The sequence below is a fragment of the Rana temporaria genome, chromosome 7 (genome assembly GCF_905171775.1).
Source record: "Rana temporaria chromosome 7, aRanTem1.1, whole genome shotgun sequence".
NCBI lineage: Eukaryota > Metazoa > Chordata > Amphibia > Anura > Ranidae > Rana > Rana temporaria.
The window spans coordinates 37629858-37647108 of NC_053495.1; the positions used below are offsets into that span (position 1 = coordinate 37629858).

Sequence of the window (17251 nt, forward strand, 5' to 3'; positions counted from 1 at the left end):
CTGGTCCTTGCTGAACCAGATGAATTTCGATTCGTCTATGGCCAGGTTTTTGATGCTAACATACAGGCGGCATAAAGGCTGAAGTTTTTCCTCTCTGCATCAGTATACTATAACCAGTGACTTGGTGATTGTGGAAAACTGTCACTCTACTCTATCAGTTTGGATCTGGGTATATGGATGTAGAGTGGGTGAAGTGTAAGAACACAGGACACTATTCCTTTATTCCTATAAAAAAGCAGTGGATATATGGTACTGGCTAGCAGGGTAGCAGTCTGGAACCTTTTGTTATACATAGAGTTGGGCTTTAAAGGGAAGCCATTTTAATTATTTGGTCAGTTTTTCATTCCACTTTTTTAAGCTCCTATTATAAGTATTTTCTATAGGGCGAATACATGACACTGTATTTGTACATGGTGCAGCACTGCCTTCATGCCTTATGGCACACTGTATTATTCCACTACCTGACATAGAACTATAGGCAGAACTTATTTTTAGAGTAAAGGAAGGTTATATCCCCTGTCAGTGTCCCATGGCCAAAAGAGAAAGCAAAGAAATCCCTGCAAATTGAGGGAATCCCTTGGGAACCCCCAGGTCACCAGAACTAGTGTCCCCAATATGAAGATTTCCCCTCCATTACTTTTCAGGGGATTTTCTTTTACTTTCACTTTCAATGATAATAGTAAACCGGACAAATAGAGAGGATGAATCTAATGACAGCGATAAAAACTGACAAGTGTTCTAATCCATCTCTACTCCATCCAAAACAAAAAAAGTTTTGCCTTTAGTTATACTTTAAGCCTTTGCTGTCTTTACCAGAAGAGAAGATGGGTCGTTTCCCTTTTCTGAATCTTTCAGGTCTCTGGAACTCCAGCCTCTGTACGAGACATACGTATAGCTCCAATTGTTGGCTGCAAGTAATAAATATTAAAATGGTTTATATTTATTTATTATAATTATTATATACTCACCTGATTAAAAGGAAATAAAAATAAGGTTGTAATCTTTTAGTCCTGAACATAAGAAAAAAACAATATGGGTTTTAATTTGATGCATGAATGTAACAACCATTTACCCAGCCGTCGCAAATTCTCATGATTTTTTTGTCTAATACATTTATTTCTTAAATACATGAGCGTTATCTTGTGGCCATAATGCAGTATTTTCCTGATTGGGGTATTTTTGGTGAATATTGCATTATGATCACTAGATGGAGCTGATTATAATAGAAAAATTAGGCAAAATACGGTGCGACACTTGTGATGGCTGGGCAAATGCCTGTGACATTCATCTCCACTGCATTTCCATTAAATTGAATGCAACTCAACTTTCTTTAGCATTTATCCTTTTTTTTATGTATCTGATTATCTCTTTCAGCAACAAATCTAAAATCTTGGAAAAACGTCTTCGTTACCTGAATGATCACTTCACCTACAATTTATACTGCAACGTGTGCCGCTCCCTCTTTGAGAAGGACAAACTCCTGTTTTCCTTCTTGCTCTGCTGCAACCTCCTCATGTAAGTCCAGGCCCCTCAGGCCTCGTACACACGACCGAGGAACTCGTTGTAAAAGAAACATTGTTTTCCTCGACGAGTTCCTTCTTAGGAACGTCGTTCTCAAACGCGGTGACGTAAAACACATACGACGGCACTATAAAGGGGAAGTTTGATTCCACTGGCGCTACACTTCTGAGCATGTGCGGGTTTCTAAGCATACACACGAACGTGTTTCTCGTCGAATACCAGCCCCACGAGGAACACGACGAGGAAATTGAGACTCCCGACGAGGAAAAAGAGAACTTGTTCTCTTTTTTTCTCATCGAGTTCCACGACAGTTTTCTCGATGAAAAACATACACACAACCGTTTTCCTCGGCAAAAAAGCTCTGCCACCAAGTTTCTTGATGGATTCTGTCGAGGAAAACGGTTGTGTGTACGAGGCCTCAGAGTCTCAGAATCTCTTGTACTGTATATATATATATATGGCATATGGGACCTTTATTGATGAATATTTACTTATTGTGATTTTAGGGCAAAGAAGGAGATTAAGTATCAGGAATTTATGTTCTTACTGACTGGAGGAGTGGGCCTGCAAAATAATGTGGCCAACCCAGCTCCATCTTGGCTTCCTGATAAGAGCTGGGATGAGATTTGCCGCGCTAGCGATTTAAATTCCTTCAAAGGCTTAAGGTAAGGTTTCTGTTTGCTCATAAAGCTATGCATTGCATTATTAACTTAGGTCTGCTCTCTTGATTTTTGAGGGTATTGGTAAATCAGACTGAACTAATTTGCGATACATAATAGAAGTAAAATGTTTATTTGCGAATTCAGCATTTTAATGAAATAATAATTATCAACTAAAGAAATGAACACAAGTAAATAAATTCAACTCAACAAAAAGGTGGCTGCAACGTTTGGCCAATATGGTGATAGTAAAATAGCAATGTTCTTTTTGATATTACAGTTTTAATTAAAACTGGAGGTACTGGGTCTGGTGGCAGACACTAAGCAGTACACGTTTTGTGGTTGGTTTGTTATCTAGCTCTTTTAAAAAAAAAAAAAAAAACATAAACGCACTTGATAACAAAGGGATGTAACCCAGACAGTTTAGTAAATTGACACAAATGTAACACTCATATCTCCAGATGAAGCCAGCAAAAAAGAGAAAGGAATTGACTACTGTATTAAATGTTGTAGCTTGGTGCTGTCGACTCTAGATGTGATTCTCTAAGAACCAATGCACAAGCGCATTCGAGGTAATATGGTCTTATAGCTGGATTCAGAGACAGTTACGCCGGCGTATCAGTAGATACGCCGTCGTAACTCTGAATCTACGCCGTCGTAAATTTAAGAGTATTCTGGAAACCAGATACGCTTAAATTAGGCTAAGATACGAGCGTCGTAAGTCTCCTACGCCGTCGTATCTTAGGGTGCATATTTACGCTGGCCGCTAGGTGGCGCTTCCGTTGTTTTCCGCGTTGAATATGCAAATGAGCAAGATACGCCGATTTACGAACGTACGTGCGCCCGTCGCAATTAGTTACGCCGTTTACGTAAGAGATACGCCGGCGTAAAGATAAAGCTGCTCCCTAGGTGGCGCAGCCCATGCAAGGTATGGACGTTGGAACAAGCCTATCTTTCTACGTCGTTTGCGTAAGTCGTACGCAAATCGGGCTGGACGTAATTTACGTTCACGTCGAAACGGCATTCTTTGGAGCAATGCACACTGGGATATGTCCACGGACAGCGCATGCGCCGTTCGTTAAAAACGCCAATCACGTCGGGTCACCAGTTATTAACATAAAACACGCCCCCTGTTCCACATTTGAATTAGGCGCGCTTAGGCCAGCCCATTTACGCTACGCCGCCGTAACTTAGGAGGCAAGTGCTTTGTGAATACAGCACTTGCCTTTCTGACTTACGGCGGCGTAGCGTATATGCATAGCGTACTTGCCGCCTCAAAGTTATGCCAGTGTATCTGAATCTAGCTCTTAGTAGGTAAAATGGGTGTACCTAGGACCCAAGGAACTGTTGGTCAAAAAGTTTTAGTTTGCATTGAGGGCTGCCAGTTGTGACCGTATAGCTCAAATAGCCTCCTAGAGGAAAGGTCAGTAATCTGGTCCACATTGCAAATCCACTAATTCCTAACACTTAACACTTGTCCAGAGAGTTGAATTAACCTCTTAGAAGCATTATGTAGCCAATTGTGAAAAGATCCTAAATGTCAGTATAATTATTTGTATTTTTATGCAACCAGGGAACACTTTATAGGGAAACCCAATGAATGGCACAAAATATATGACAGCCGAGAGCCACACAGTGTTCCCTTTCCCCATCCATTCATTGAAAATCTGAATGAGCTTCAGAAAATGATCATTCTACGATGCTTGAGACCAGACAAGGTAAGAAAGACATGGGCCTGGTGGGTTTATGGGAGGAAATGTAGAAAAGTGGGTTACATAGTACCAGTAAGCAAGAGACAAATTATTAAATATATTTTGAATTTCCCTTTGCAAGGTAATCACTATGAGCTAATATTAAAAGCCACATAGAAGCAACAGATTTTTCATAGCAAATTGCTTTTTTTCATGTAAAGTTCAGTACAATTTGGGAGGAGATAGGAATGGAGGGAACAGAAGACAGGTATAGTATCAAGGAAAGGATTTATACCTCTTTTACCCCCAAGAAGCCCAGGAACTCCATCATGAATATCTCACCAATGAGGTCTCTAGGACATACCGTATAGGAAACCATCAGGTTGTTTAATTTTACAGACATTAGATTAGACAGCCTTGGAAGATATTTGGGAAGTTTGAAAGTAATAACTTACTGTCCCCAAAAAGAAAAAATATATGACTTACATGAAATTGATTTACTTCCTTGCATTTTGTATCTAAGAAACTTTGTTAGCAGTTAAAGTGTTCTAACAATACCCTGTAAAGCTAAGAATTTTATTTCTTTTTCCATTGACTCAGTATTGTCAGATAATGATTTCATAAATCACCAAATAGGCCTTATTGCAGTGCTAAAGGTAGAGAGAGCTGTGTTGGTAGATCCAGTATTTATTAGCTGAGATCAGCTCACTAGTATCATAGATGAGTATGAGATATTCCCCAATACACATGGCCGGGATTTCCGACGGGAAAACTGCAATGAGAGCTTTTGGCCAGGAGTCCGGAATGTGTGTATGCTCTATCGCAGTTTTTCCAACGAGAAAACTGCCAAAGACGGCTGGCAAAAAAAAGAGAACCGGCTCTCTTTTTTCCCCGTTGGGATTCCCGACTGACTTTTTCCCGTCGGAAAACCCCGGCCGGGTGTACGGGGCATAAGAGTATATAGATTTCAGTTGTATATAAACACACTAATGTGATTCATTTGATCCCTCATTTAGATAAGCCCAGCTGTGAACAATTATGTGACTGATAAACTGGGGAAGAAGTTTGTTGAGCCGCCTCCATTTGATTTATCAAAAAGTTATTTGGATTCCAATTCTACAATCCCCCTCATCTTTGTCTTGTCACCTGGAGCTGATCCAATGGCAAGTAGGTATCACTAAGAAAAATATGTATTTTGTCTAATGCTGATTGTGAGAACTTGACGAGAACCTCAGTTAAAGTCACTAAACAGGTGGGGGCAACATTTATACTGGGCCAGTTTACAGGGCTTACATGATTAGATTTGGTTATGCATAGTAATCTATGTGGTGATAAATGAAGTGGGCTAAAGCCTCGTACACACGATCAGTCCATCCGATGAGAACGGTCTGATGGAACGTTGTCGTCAGTTAACCGATAAAGCTGACTGATGGTCCGTACGGTTGTGCCTACTAATGATCGTTTTTTTCCCATCGGTTAGGAATCCATCAGTTAAATTTAAAGCAAGTTGGCTTTTTTTTTTTCCGATGGTTAAATAACCTATGGGGCCCACACACGATCGGTTTTGACCGATGAAAACGGTCCATCAGACCATTGTCCTCTGGTTAACCTATCGTGTGTACGAGGCCTAATTCAAGGCCTTGTTTTCAATAACTGGAGGAAAAGGGAAAGGTATTTGATACTTCTAACAACCAGTTATCTTTGACCTGCAATGTGAAAGACACTTTGGGGCAGATTCACAGCCACGCGGCGCAGCGTAACTTAACCGATTTAGGTTACACCGCTGCAAATTTTCTGGCTAAGTGCCCGATCCACAAAACACTTATCTGGAAATTTGCAGCGGTGTATCCTTAATCCGTCCGGCTCAAGGCCGGCCCAATCGAATGGGGCGAGTCCCATTTAAATTTGGCGACGTACTGCGCATGCTCCCGTTGCAAATTTCCCGACGTGCTTTGCGCGAAATTACGACGCGCCAACGTTTTGTGAATCGCGACGGGTAAAAAAGACTTGCGCCGGGAAAAAGAAAATGTAAAAAAAAAATTCAAAAGCGACGCGGGAAAGACGGGTATACTTTTACATGGTGTACTAATTTTACACTTTGTAAAAGGTGCCCTATCTTTGCGACGGCAAACTAACACTTGCGGCGACGTAACGATGGGAAAAAGTTTCGTGGATCGCCGTAACTGCTAATTTGCATACCCGACGCTGGTTTACGACGCAAACTCCCCCCAGCGGCGGCCGCGGTACTGCATCCTAAGATCCGACAGTGTAAAACTATTACACCTGTCGGATCTTCTGCCTATCTATGCGTAACTGATTCTATGAATCAGTCGCATAGATAGAAACAGGGATATGACGGTGTATCAGCAGATACGCCGTCGTATCCCTTTTGTGAATCTGGCCCTATGTGTGCTGTGGAAAACTCCAAGATATTTTCTTTTCTCAAATTTTATACATACGTTTCTTTCTATTTTCATCATGCCTTATTTATACTGTGACACAATTTATTGTCTTTTTTTAGGCTTATTGAAGTTTGCCAATGACAAGAACATGGGTGGTGGTGACAAGTTCCAGGCCATATCGCTTGGACAAGGACAGGGTCCTGTGGCTGCAAAAATGATAAAAGAGGCAGCAGCAAATGGGACCTGGGTTTGTCTGCAGAACTGTCACCTGGCTGTGTCCTGGATGCCGACTCTAGAGAAAATTTGTGAGGAGTTTACCAGTGACACGTGTCACCCAGACTTTAGACTCTGGCTAACTAGCTATCCATCACCAAAGGTAACTGGATCAGTCATACAATATACTATATATATTATAAATGAAATAAGACACTGATTTGAAGTAAAACAATATTGAATGGTCCACTGTTGTGGACCATGCAAAAATGTTGAGTATGGCCTCAGATAAACAAAATAACTAATCTTAAGGGTGTACCCTCTTCCAGGTTGATATATAGAAAAGGGGTGGGGACAAGGGACAGTGGCTAAAGCTGATCCTCTAACATTCCCTCCCCCAAAAGGGGCGATTATTGGACTATTATAGTCCAGTAATCGCCCCTTTTGGGGGGAGGGAATGTTAGAGGATCAGCTTTAGCCACTGTCCCTTGTCCCCACCCCTTTTCTATACTGTTGGGGACCAGTTTTGGTCAAATCCAAATAGCTCATGTGCATGAGGCGCTGGTGTTTAGATGCAGGCAGAGGGCACAGGTGTACTGTCCAGCCCCACCGTCGGTAGTCTGTCAAACTCGGCCTGACAATGCACTTAGCAGTATGAAGGTTTAGGGCAATATGTGCCCAGAGAAAAATTCCTGTAATGCAGTCTGTATTTCAAGCATTACTCACTGGGTGCATACTGCCCTATACAGTAGTACCAGTATGCACTAGGGCAGTGTTTCTCAATTCCAGTCCTCAGGCCCCCCCAACAGGTCAGGTTTTCAGGATTTCCATTATTTTGCACAGGTGATTTGATCAGTTTCACTGCCTTAGTAATCACCACAGCCTTTTCATCTGAGGGAAATCCTGAAAACCTGACCTGTTGGGGGGGCCTGAGGACTGGAATTGAGAAACACTGCACTAGGGGAACCATCCAGCCACAGCACTTGTCAACCTCTCATCGAGTATGATGGGCTGCTGGTAACGGGGCTGGACAACGCACTTGTACCCTTCGTCTGTTTTCTATATGCCAGAGCCTCATGCACCAGGGCTAAATGCCAAATGTGCATGAGGCCTAAACAGCATAATCATTGGAGATGGTGATATCAGCTGTCTCTCATCGGAGTCAGCAGCCTGGCAAAGAATTGCTGCTGTCTCTCAGAAGAATTCTGAAAGGTCTCAGATACTAATGCTGTTGCCCAGTACTAGCTTGTGGCAACATAGGAATTGGAACACATAAAGGTCCAGTTTCTCAGATAAGGTAAAAGAAATTTATTAGAGGTGTCTTCTTATATGTAGTGCCATATAACAGTGTCAATGATGTTCCACAAGATAGTAATAAAAGGCTAGTTCACATAATGTCCATTGTTTTCTATGTGCCCTGTTCCGACCATGCAGGTACAGTGGTGTGCAGAAAATAAAATTGCAGCTCAATGGGCATGGTGTGAACAAGACTTTAATTTTACAGCCAATGTGGCCCACTTTGAATGACTTGTCACTGACCTCATTGTGTCCTCAGTTTCCTGTCACCATTCTTCAAAATGGAGTTAAGATGACCAATGAACCACCAACAGGACTAAGGCTTAATCTATTACAATCATACCTCACTGACCCTATCTCTGACTCTGAATTCTTTGATGGGTGCCCAGGGAAAGAACAGGTGAGAGTTTTACTAAGATAATGTTTAACTTAAAAAGTTATAGGCTATTTATATATTTTAAACTAATGGTTTGTTTTTTTCAGATATGGGAGAAGCTGCTGTTTGGGGTGTGTTTTTTCCATGCTCTGGTTCAGGAAAGGAAGAAGTTTGGTCCTCTTGGATGGAACATTCCGTATGGCTTCAATGAATCTGATTTGCGTATAAGCATTCGTCAGTTACAGGTTATTTTTTATAACTCATTTGTACAAGACTATAATAGCAGGCAATGTCATATTACGTATTTATGGTTGGTAAAAACTCAGCAGTGGCCTATATTCGATGACTATTAGCAATGACCAGCATGTCATACTCAACAATAACCAACCCCTGAGGGTGACCGTTGAGGGAAAACAATCAGCAAGAAGCCATTACATTGCAGAAAGTTAGGGTAGCTGCTATTTACAGTATCTCACACAAGTGAGTACACCCCTCACATTTTTGTAAATATTTTATTATATCTTTTCATGCAACAACACTGAAGAAATGACACTTTGCTACAATGTAAAGTAGCGAGTGTACAGCTTGTATAACAGTGTAAATGTGCTGTCCCCTCAAAATAACTCAACACGCAGCCATTAATGTCTAAACAGCTGGCAGCAAAAGTCAGTACATCCCCAAGTGAAAATGTCCAAATTGGGCCACTGGAGTCCTCTTCCACTCCTTAATGACAACATCACGGAGCTGGTGGATGTTAGAGACCTTGCACTCCTCCACCGCTGCTTCAGTATGTCACAATACATGTTGGCATTCATGGTTCCCTCAATGAACTGTAGCTCCCCAGTGCCGACATCACTCATGCAGCCCCAGACCACGACACTCCCACCACCATGCTTGACTGTAGGCAAGACACACTTGTCTTTGTACTCCTCACCTGGTTGCCACCACACATGCTTGACACCATCTGAACCAAATAACAGGCGAGTATAAGACTAGGAGGCGAGGCTGGGAATGGGGGCTGTCAACATAACATTAAAACATTGGTGTAATTGCACCAAGTTACACTTCACCACTGTTGAGATAAGATATCAGCCACATAAGATTTGATTTGTTTTCAGTGGTTTGGCTAACCCCTAGACTTGCAGTGTTAGTTCCTGAACAACTGGAGGGTCATAGTTTGAAGATCCCTGTTTTAAAAGGATTGGAGGCGTCTTCATTGTGTATAGGCTGGTCTGTGTAATTTTCCTCTTCTGTAGTCCCATGAAAATAGGTGAGAACCTCATCTTCTATAACAGACTCTAGGGCAGTGGTTCTCAACCTTACTAGTGCCGTGACCCCTTAATAAAATTTCCCAAGTTGTGGGGACCCGCTAACAGTAAAATTATTTTCGGAGCGTGGGTTGTTGGCATCCAAGGCAAGACAAGTAATTTGCACCCCTTACCCACGAACATTTAGTGCTCCCTGAGTCCTTTCCACTCGTACAGTATTTAAACCCCTTATGGTACATTTTAGCATGTACCACTCTTTCTTTTTCTAGCTCTCTCAGGAGATAGGGTCTCCTCCAGCCCCTCCCACTTTACATTCCTCACCAGTCAGCTGACCTCTAGTCTCTGCCCCCCAGCCATGCCGTGATCTGAATGGGTGGCTGTGAAGAGGCTAAGTGGGCGGCTGCGGGCTCGAGTCCAGAGACAGCCCAGGTGGGCTTCCACAGGCTGCAGAGACAGACCAGGTGGGCTTCCACAGGCTGCAGAGACAGACCAGGTGGGCTTCCACAGGCTCCAGGGACAGCCCTGCTGGGCAGCCGCAGAAGGGCTGGGAGAGTGGTACGGGCTTCAGGAACAGCCCAGGATTTGGTGACCCCTGGCATATCGTCATTTGACCCCTGTGGGGGTCCCGACCCCCAGGTTGAGAACCACTGCTCTAGGGAGTGTCATATTTCAATACCTGATCAATGCTATGTAGCTTGTCCATGAACCTTGTCTCCTTCTCCACCTGTTCTTTTTATGAACTTAGCAGTAGCAGGTTAATTGATTTATTATATGCTTCTATATTTCAGCTATTTATCAATGGCTACGAACATGTCCCCTTTGAAGCAATCTCATATCTAACCGGAGAATGTAACTACGGAGGACGTGTAACAGATGACTGGGACCGACGTCTCCTACTAACCACTCTAGCAGACTTCTATAACAATGAAATAGTTGAAAATCCCCGTTATTCCTTTTCTCCAAGTGGCAACTACCTAGTGCCACCTAAAGGCACTTATGAGGATTACATAGAATTCATCAAGGTGAGTCACAATACAGGTCACTTCTCGTCATATAAATGTACAGGTTTAACTCTCTGGCATCTATCAGAAGCAGAAATATTAGCTTTGAGATGACTGATCCCTTAGGCGTATCATTTGTTGGCGGAAAATCTGACAATAATTGTCCGATGGAGCGTACAAATGGTCAGATTTTCCGACAACAGCCTGCCATCACACAATTCCCTTCGGAAAATCCGATCGTGTGTAATCGTGTGTACGGGTCTTTAGTAGGTATAGTTTAGTATGTATTGTTAGATCTGCAAAATATTTACCTGTCAATCTGGACTGGAAAGCTGGATTTTCTGAAACATGGAAAATGTAAATGAAAAACATTTTTTTTTTAAAAGCACCTATAAACAAATACTAAAAATAAGGAGTTAAGGATAGGTAGTACCAGGGAGCAGGGCCGTCTTAATAGCATCATGGGCCCCTGAGCAAAGTAATGCTCTGGGGCCCCTACAATGGAGACAGTGCAGGTAAACAGAAATCAAGTAGGTAGGAGGTAGGGGATATCTAGGGTGAAGAGGGGTCAGAGTGCTGGGGGAACATCTGGGATGTAGAGGGGAAGCCTGGGCTCAAGGACAAGCTGCTTTGGGGAAAGGGCAGGGGCCCCCTATGCAGCTGGGGAACCTGGGCAGTGCCCAGGTGTGCCCTCTCATTAAGACAGCCCTGCCAGGGAGCATCAAAAAAGTCCACAGCAGAAGCAATGAAATTCTTCTCTCAGCATCTCAGTTCCCCCTGCTCCCCCTCCCAGGAGTTACTCATAAACTTAGCTCATCCTGATTCCCTATTCCAGCAGTGACACAGCAGTCTTCCAATCGTATAAGACAGAGAAAACAGTGGAGTGCAGGATCAGTGTATAGAATATTTTATTATCCAAAAGAAATGGCACACTTACATGTTAAAAACCTGTGAACGACCTGGGGGTAGGATGGGTAAAGCTTTGCAACTGATTGTAGGAACACAGAGTAGCTGAAAAAGGGGGCAGGGCCCCTGAAACCCGTAGCAGTCCACCCTTTCCTACCTGTTGGAGGTGCACGAGGGATGGATGCCACTGTCTTTCTCCAATCTTAGGTGGGTCTAGCTCAATTTGAAACATTTTGTCTTTGGAGAAGCTACGCTGTGATCTTACCATCTGGTGCACAACTTTACCCCTCAGGCCACTTGCAGGTTTTTGATATGTAAGTGTGCTATTTCTTTTGGATAATAAATTATTCTATAAACCGATTCTGCTCCCTAATGTTTACTCTCTTTCAAGTATATGGATGTATCAATTTCCGATCCAAGTTAGAAACTGCAGATCTCGGTGTTCATCTGACTTATTTCACTGAAGTACATTGGGCTTTTCTCTCGTTAACTGAACATCTGAGCGCTGGACTGTACTGTATGTTCCAGTCATATAGAGAATGTGCTTTTTTCCAATTTTTTAAGATGTAATGAAAACGCAAGGAAGGAGCTTTAATGGGTAGGCGGAGGGTAATGGTTTGCAGCAAAACCCGAGCTGCTGAGAGAATGACTTCTTGTGTGAATTTTGAGGATGAATTGTTCCTCAATACCTTCAGCTACAGGGTCAGAGATTACTTGTTTTAAACAATTACGTGTTAAGAATACAGAAATTCTTGAATGTTCATAATCCCATAATCTGATCACAAATTCACTTTTAGAACACCCTTCCAAAATTAAATACCCTACAACTTTCACAACTAAAAAAGTACAGGGCCTTCTTTACAAAGCCTCCTTCCTGGTAGCATATTTTCCAGCACTACAGGTGCTTTTTTCTTTGGAATGCAATTACGACAGAAATGTGTTGATAGATACTATAGCATTGCTCATTGTACTCTAATACTATGTATTCTCTTTTTATTCTTTGGCAGCGACTCCCATTCAGTCAGCATCCTGAAGTCTTTGGCTTACATGAAAATGTTGACATATCAAAGGATCTGCAGCAAACGAAAATTATTTTTGAATCCTTACTCCTCACTCAGGGGGGAGGACGACAAGGAGGCTCCTCTGGGGCCAGTGATAACACTTTATATGAGATAGCTAGTGATATACTCAGCAAGGTAAGTCATATAATATCTCCCAACAGTTTTGGATTGGGTAGGACTTTCCCAAATTCTCACTTTTGTCACATGGTCCCGTACACAAGGGCTTTGTCCCACATCCGATGTTCATTATACACTAACTTATGTACATCTGCCATATCTCTGCCCATATTTCCCCACTTTTTTTGCCTCTACCAGTCTTACCCATCTTACTCTGTCCTCATCTCTCACTACGTTATTTATCTATCCATCTGTCCATCACTCATTACCATACACAGCCCTCAAAATTTCCACTCGCCTACTAGCATTTGGCGAGTGGATTTAAGCTGGGGGCGAGTGATGACAGGGCTGCATGACCAATCTCCCTCCAATCTGTGCCTACACTTAGAGTCCCGATGAGATTGGCGGCCGAAGAGGAAAGGTGCATGTTCGGGAAAAGTAGTCTGGTGAGCCGCGCACAGGCAGAGCAGTACACAGGTGCTCTACTTACAATTCTCATTAAGCCATGGGACCCAACAGTATGACCTCTCTGAGCCTGCCCCCTCCCCCCAGGCCCCGACCAATGTAGCTGGAGAGCAGAAAGTAATGAGTGAGGTGGAGGATTGCAAAAATTACCACTCCGGTGCAGCGCTCACTGAAAGTTGCCCTGACATGAGAGCGACAGCCTTCTAGTTTGTGCAGTTTTCTTCTCCTTGTGCTCTATGTAAATGTCCAACAGTTTAGCCTGAGCACTGTGAACAGACTGGTCTCAATGTGTGCTGTGCGCTGTCAGTGTGCGCTGTGCTATGGTGTCAATGGCTGTGCAGTTGTGTGGATCTCAGCGCTGGATTGTACTCCCTCTCGCTGTGCTGCAGCTCCTCTCCTCTCTGCCAGCCTGAATAAAAGGGGGAAGTGGGGACATGCAAGCGTGGAGCCGCACACACAGGCTCCTGATGATGAGATGAATGGGAGAGAGAGAGAGAGGATGGATGGGAGTTGCAGAGGAGACAGCAAGAGAATGGGGAAGAGACCCAGTTCTAGTGCCCTGTCCCTCTGGTCTGCCCCCAGTGCCCTGTCCCTCTGGTCTGCCCCCAGTGCCCTGTCCCTCTGGTCTGCCCCCAGTGCCATGTCCCATTTTGTTAAAGTTGTTGTTGGTAATATTTAATTTTGTAACTTGATTCTGCATAAAACATTGTCATTCCATTAGATAATCTACAAGGGTGTGTTTACAGGTGCAATTAGGCGCAGGGCAGTGTATGAATTAGGTGGGGCAACTGGTGGCGAGTAACTCTTGAGGCCTGGCTAGTAGCTCAGGACTTGAAATTTTGAGCCCTGACCATACATATTACCAGGGCTGGACTGGGACAAAAATGTGGCCCTGGACTTCATCCAGACTGGCCCAGGGCACAACACATCAGGGCACAGTGCACTTCAGGGCACGGTACAGAGCTCAGCACATCAGGGCACGGGGGAAAACAGCAGGGCACATAGCAAATCAGGGCATATGGCACATCAGGACACGGGGCACAGGGCACATCAGGACACGGGGCACATAGCACATTAGGGCACAGGGCAAATTATGATGCACATCGTTTACCAGCCAGCATACAGAGTAGCGCAGAAAGCGCGTGTAATATGTTCTCTCTCCTGTCACGGCACTCACTCGTCTCCCCTGAGGCCCCTCCTCTCTTCTCGTCCATCCCAGATGATGTCACAAGCAAATGGGGATAAACGAGAAGAGAGGAGGGGCCGCCGGGGAGCAGCGTGAGTGCCATGACAGGAGAGAGAACATATTACACACGCTTCCTGCGCTATTCTGCATGCTCACTAAATCTTGATCTACCCGTCAGGTGCCAGCTGTTGGTTGATTGACGGGTAGATCGCCGCGGACCTCCGACCGACCCACTGAGCCATCGGCCCACCGGGAATCCCCAGGTAGTCCCAATGGCCAGTCCATCCCTGCATATTACACCCTGGTATTTAGTCGATTTTTGTTCACATCTACTCCATCCTTCCCTCAAGCAGCGATAACTTGCAAGTGAGACAAGCTCTGGATGCAGACTGTCTAAATTTAGGGCAGATCATTGCAGGTAATCGCTCCATGAGCGATTACATGCAAGCACCCCACCTGTGATTAGCTGCAGGAGCCGTCAGCCTCTCATTACTCATGGAGTGATTCAAGTGATAACCTGCAATGATCAGCCTGGGATGCAGGGCTTTTAATGAGTCTTCTTCCCCCACTGGGGTTCCCACATGTAACTACACATGGCCCCATTCACATGTGTGATTGGAACCTAAGATCTAATATTTTATATATTTTATACCATAACATTTTTAAAGTCCTCTTTATTGATACCAAGTTTTTCTTTTCTGGTTCAAATATCAATACAAGCTGATTGTATCTCATAATTCACAAACATTCTTTTTTTTTTCCTTTCCTAATAATTTATATTGACTGTATAACAAAAAAGGATGCAAACTTTCACAGGTTATGTTAGATTGCTCAGTACCAAAGCTTTTCCAGCAAGTTAAAGGGGTTTTAAAGGTTTGTTTTTTATTTTCTAAATAGGTTCCATTAAACTAGTGCATTGTTGGTTCACTAAACGTTTCCTTCGATTTCCCTTCTAAATGTTTTTTTTCTTTGTTTTCTTTGTCTGAATATCTCACTTCCTGTTCTTCCTCAGTAAGCTGTTGTGACTGACTAACCCCCAGCCTGAACATGGGGGCAAGCTTACCGAGGAAAAATAGGAAGTGAGAAATTCAGACAAAGGATTCACAAAGTACTTGCTCCGTAAGTTGCGGCGGCGTAGCGTAAATGGGGCCGGCGTAAGCGCGCGGAATTCAAATGTGGAAGGGGGGCGTGTTTTATGTAAATCAATGATGACCTGACGTGATTGACGTTTTGTAGGAATGGCGCATGCGCCGTCCGTGTACATATCCCAGTGTGCATTGCTCCCGAGTACGCCGCAACGACGTATTGGTTTCGACGTGAACGTAAATTACGTCCAGCCCTATTCGCGAACGACTTACGCAACCAACGTAAAAAATTCAAATTTCGAAGCTGGAACGACGTCCATACTTAACATTGGCTGCGCCACCTAATAGCAGGAGCAACGTTACGACGAAAACGACTTACGCAAACAACGTAAAAAACTACCGCCGGGCGCACGTATGTTTGTGAATCGGCGTAACTAGGTAATTTGCATACTCTACGCTGAAAACGACGGGAGCGCCACCTAGCGGCCAGCGTGAGAATGCACCCTATGATACGACGGCGTAAGAGACTTATGCCAGTCGTATCTTAGGCTAATGTCGGCGTATCTTGCTTTCTGAATACAGAAAGAAGATACGCCGGCGCAGATTTGAATTTACGCGGCGTATCTATGGATACACCGGTGTAAATTCTCTCTCTGAATTCTCTCTCTGAATCCGGGCCTATGTATCCAAATAAAATGCACCTACTGTTTTTATTTTATAGGTCAAAAAATAAATGTTTTGCATTAAAAAGAAATAAAGTGTCAAATTAATGAAGATAAGCAGTGCTCAGTATAACGATATGAAACTTTCTTTTGCAGCTTCCAAAGGATTTTGACATTGAGGCAGCTCTTCAGAAGTTCCCAGTGAGATATGAAGAGAGCATGAACACTGTGCTGGTACAGGAGATGGAGAGATTTAATAAGTGAGAACTCTTTACTTATCAAATGTATTATCTAGGGCTGTTATGTCATTTATTACAAAATCAGACCACTAGGTGGAGCACGTAGGTCTGTATCATGGGCCAGTTTGGAAAGCTTTGTAGGGTTTTATTAAAAGGAATACTGACAACTAGAGTTGGACTTGGGCGTGTTCGGGATCCCACCTGCCTGATCCCGCCAGGAAGCCGACATTGCACACGGGCTAATCACAGGAAGTGAGACATTTCTCGATCTGTGCAGCTGCGGCCCGGGAAATGTCTCACTGCCTGTGATTAACCGTGTGCAGTGTCGGCTTCCTGGCGGGATCGGGCAGGTGGGGTCCCGAACACTCCTGAGCCGTTTCCTACAGACAACCGAGAAAGGTGGACGCTGTCGGCGCTAGTTGACTGGTTATAATGCTAACCCTATCACTTTAATCATTTCAGTCAATGACCAGGGGCAAGTATGCAGATAAAGACTTATGGCCCAGATTCACAGAGAGCTGGCGCACATTACGCCGCCGTAGCGCAAACAATATACGCTACGCCATTGCAGCGCAGAGAGACAAGCATGGAATTCACCAAGCCAGTGCTCCCAACGCTGCGCTGCGTAGGTGGAAGTGGGCATGAGCCATGCAAATGAGGCGTGACCCCATGCAAATGATGGGCCGAGCGCCAGACATATACGTATCACGAACTGCGCATGCTCACAACCACGTCGGAACAACTGCCTAAACTACGCCGGATCACTGCGTACGGCGTGAACGTAACCTACGCCCAGCCAGACATGTCCAACATAAAATATGCCGGCTTGTGTTCCCTGGTGCAGACCTTTGCATGTCTGCTGCTGGGTTACACCTCCTTTATGGGGAATAACGTACAACTTACGCGCACTGCGTCGGGCGCACGTATGTTTGTGAATCGCCGTATTTCACTCATTTTTTTGAATGGCTAATCAATGGGAGCGCCACCATGTGTCCAGCCTAAATGTGCGCCCACCCTACGCCGGCGTAGGCAAGTTACGTCGGCGGGATTAAGCCTGTTTTTAGGCGCATCTTAGTTTGTGGGTCCGGTGCACAGATACGACG

General features: G+C 44.1%; 1 protein-coding gene across 1 annotated transcript in view; it reads left to right on the forward strand.

Annotated features, from left to right (window-relative positions):
- The window catches only part of DNAH12 (dynein axonemal heavy chain 12), a 156725-nt gene that overhangs the window by 122445 nt on the left and 17029 nt on the right, over positions 1-17251 (forward strand). The window contains exons 56-65 of the mRNA XM_040359238.1: positions 1375-1515; positions 2028-2186; positions 3754-3898; positions 4888-5038; positions 6393-6649; positions 8042-8182; positions 8266-8403; positions 10215-10448; positions 12341-12529; positions 16066-16169. Of these exons, the coding sequence (XP_040215172.1) occupies positions 1375-1515; positions 2028-2186; positions 3754-3898; positions 4888-5038; positions 6393-6649; positions 8042-8182; positions 8266-8403; positions 10215-10448; positions 12341-12529; positions 16066-16169 (1659 nt within the window). The remainder of the gene's footprint in view (positions 1-1374; positions 1516-2027; positions 2187-3753; positions 3899-4887; positions 5039-6392; positions 6650-8041; positions 8183-8265; positions 8404-10214; positions 10449-12340; positions 12530-16065; positions 16170-17251) is intronic.